General features: G+C 42.2%; 1 protein-coding gene across 1 annotated transcript; it reads left to right on the forward strand.

Moving 5' to 3' along the window:
- Positions 1 to 2: 2 nt before the first annotated feature.
- On the forward strand, positions 3 to 788 carry LOC104431468. The gene has a single exon (XM_039302952.1). The coding sequence runs from the start codon at positions 3 to 5 to the stop codon at positions 786 to 788; it is 786 nt and encodes a 261-aa protein (XP_039158886.1).
- Positions 789 to 2,988: the final 2,200 nt, after the last annotated feature.

Here is a 2,988-nt window from a genome sequence, read left to right on the forward strand (position 1 = left end):
GGATGACTTTTGGCGTGTGGACTCGAACGACGAGTTCTAGGAAGGAGGCTTCAGTAGACACCGAAGTCTATATAAACGCCCACCTCCTCAATTCATTCCTCACAGCTTCTCCACATCTCCAAATTCGTTTAAGAGAACGCCGGTTGAAATCACGCAAAACACCACCTTCTGCTCGGAAAGATAGGAGATCGGCAATGTCAAAGCCCGACCACGAGTCGCTGAGCTATGCCGATGAGGAGGCGAAGCGCAAGAAGAGGATGAAGTGGACGATTGGCATCACCGCCTTCGTCATCCTCCAGGTCGTCCAGGCTCTCTTCTTCGTCCTGGTCATCATGAAGTTCAAGTCACCCAAGTTCAGGGTCGCCGAGTTTGATGGCCAGACCTTGAACGTCGGGACTCAGGCCTCGCCCTCGTTCGACATGAGCTTCGTCGCCCCCATCCGGATCAAGAACACCAACTGGGGTCCCTTCAAGTACGATGCAACTGCAATCAACTTCACTTACGGAGGCGTTCAGGTTGGGCAAGCGACGATTCCGAAGAGCAAGGCCAACTTCAAGTCCACCAAGAAGATCAATGTGAGCGTGAGCTTGAGCTCCAGTGCGTTGCCTAGCAGTTCAAATCTGGGGAACGAATTGAGCTCGGAACTCATAACGTTGAACAGTCAAGGCGAGCTCAAAGGAAAGGTAACGGTCATGTTCATGTTCAAGAAGACAAAGACATCCCAGATGAATTGCACAATGACTATCAATACGACAACGAAGGCAGTCCAATCCTTGTCATGTAAATGAGAGATGCAGTGCGAGTGTGTGATTTTTTAAATTTTTGGATATGTGAAGACGAATTATTCATGTGAATTTTATATTATTAGAAATGTTAAATTTTTTAGATTAATTTATATGGTGTTTGCTCTATGAGTATTATTCTTCGTTTAATTTAAGTCATTCTCATAATCGACCTCAAATTTAAACATTTAATCTCTTGTTGCTCTTAAAGAAATTGTTTTGCGTACATAATTATGTTCTTCCTCCGTTATTGCCCTTTCATCTTTGGTTACAGATGTACAATTGCCCTTTAGATTAGAGGACATGTCACATGTCCTAATACGCATGGAAAACCTTTTAACATTCACATTGCCTATTAAGATAGCTAGATTACACATGCCAATTCGTCATGCAACCGGAAAGGCAAGATTGTTTATCTTTGGGATAACTGCATAAGGTGACCTGAATTTTACACATCAACCTACATTCACTGTTTTCAAAATCTACAGAGAGCCTCTCACACCATTAAACGGGGATGCCGGAAAAAGCCTAACTCTAGTGTCACATTGCCCACAAAAACCACTAACTTTGTCTACAACCAATTGCCATCTTTATCCCACATAATCGCAACCACTGCCCTCCGCATGCCACCGGTATGTAATCCTTGTGCCCACTTATATAGCCACCATCAACCTCTAACTGGCTCAAACCCATCACCGGCACCACCACAACAAGATGTGAGATTGCCATGGCCAAGCTCATAGGTAGATCACAAATTTAAGTTAAAACTTCCACGAGTCATGGGCTCTAGTAGCTGCAAATCCTCGTAGGTCTCCCGTGGTTGCAACCATGGAGGATCCTAACAGTCCAAACCAGGTCATCCAACATCGATTTGGATTGGATCCAAGGTACGATCGCCATTGAGGAAGTATGACTGCATCTAGGAGGAGGCTCTATATATACTTCCTTAGTAAGATCACTATTAAGGAACACATTTTTAACATCTATCTGGAAAAAAGCCCGTCACTTAATAGTGGTGACAGCAAGAAGACTTCAAATAAAATTAAGATGAGTAACTGGAGCAAAGATCTCATCATAGTCAATGCAATACTCCGGAGTAAAGCATTTTGCTACATGTTGAGTTTTATGGCTTTCAACCATACCGTGTGCCTTGGTTTTGATCTTTTAAACCTATTTACAACATATAGCAGACTTTCTAAGAGACGTATCAATCAAATCCAAAGTATGTGATATTTCTAATGCTTGCAACATGAAGCCAAATAGAAGGTTGATTTACATGGGGAAAATGACAATCAGGAAATAGCGAATGACCAAGGGTGGAGTATCAAAGGATGGCGCAAACATCTCAGGAGCTACTGAAGCGAGATCATTGGAGGTACCTACATCAAAATTTGGAGAAAACAGTTCCAAAGAGGAAGAATCAAAAGTCTTCAAGAATCCCCTTAGGGATTGCGAAAGAATTGAACAATATGAGAGGATTCGAAAGGATAGAAAGATGAGAACATCTCAGATTCCTAAAAGGCAATATGACAAAACATGCAAAGACAATTAGAGACACTATTCTAGCACTTATACTCTTTATGCGCAATGTCATACTCAAGGAAGCAACACATACGGGCACGAGGTTCTAACTTTGTGCATTCATTTGTAAAAAGATGGACAAAACGAACACTACAAAAAAAACTCAAAGTGGATTGTAATTATGAACATTGGCATACAAGCACTCGAAAGAAAAGATGTTACCTACAATAGATGATAAGAGTACAAGCGATAGTATATACGACAGTATGAGAAGCCTCTCTCCAAAACTATTCCAGACAAGAGACGGAGACTAACAATGCGCATGATAACGCTTCTTGGCCGGGGAATAGTTTCTTTTCAGAAATAGTTATTTTCTATTTCTACTCCGAGAAACAATTTTTGAGTAAAATAAGGTGTTTAGTAACTACATAAAATTTTATTCTTGAAATATAAAAATAATAGAAATGCGTTTGGTACGATTTTTTTTTATTTTTTGTATTTATTTGTTTTTTATTCTTGCTCACGGACTGCCAACCGCTGCTTGTCGCCGCCCATTGCCTGTCGACGCTGCCCACCAACCGCCGCCACAACAGTCGGCGGCTGGTGAGCAACGGCAGCAACAGCGATCGGTGGTGGTCATCGGTGGTCAGGGGTGGTCGGTGGGTTGTGGGCGACAACGACAACA

Source organism: Eucalyptus grandis, chromosome 10, assembly GCF_016545825.1.
Source record: "Eucalyptus grandis isolate ANBG69807.140 chromosome 10, ASM1654582v1, whole genome shotgun sequence".
NCBI lineage: Eukaryota > Viridiplantae > Streptophyta > Magnoliopsida > Myrtales > Myrtaceae > Eucalyptus > Eucalyptus grandis.

Coding starts and splice junctions, on each gene's coding strand:
- LOC104431468 (XM_039302952.1), top strand. CDS start 3: ATGACTTTTGGCGTGTGGACTCGAACGACGAGTTCTAGGAAGGAGGCT.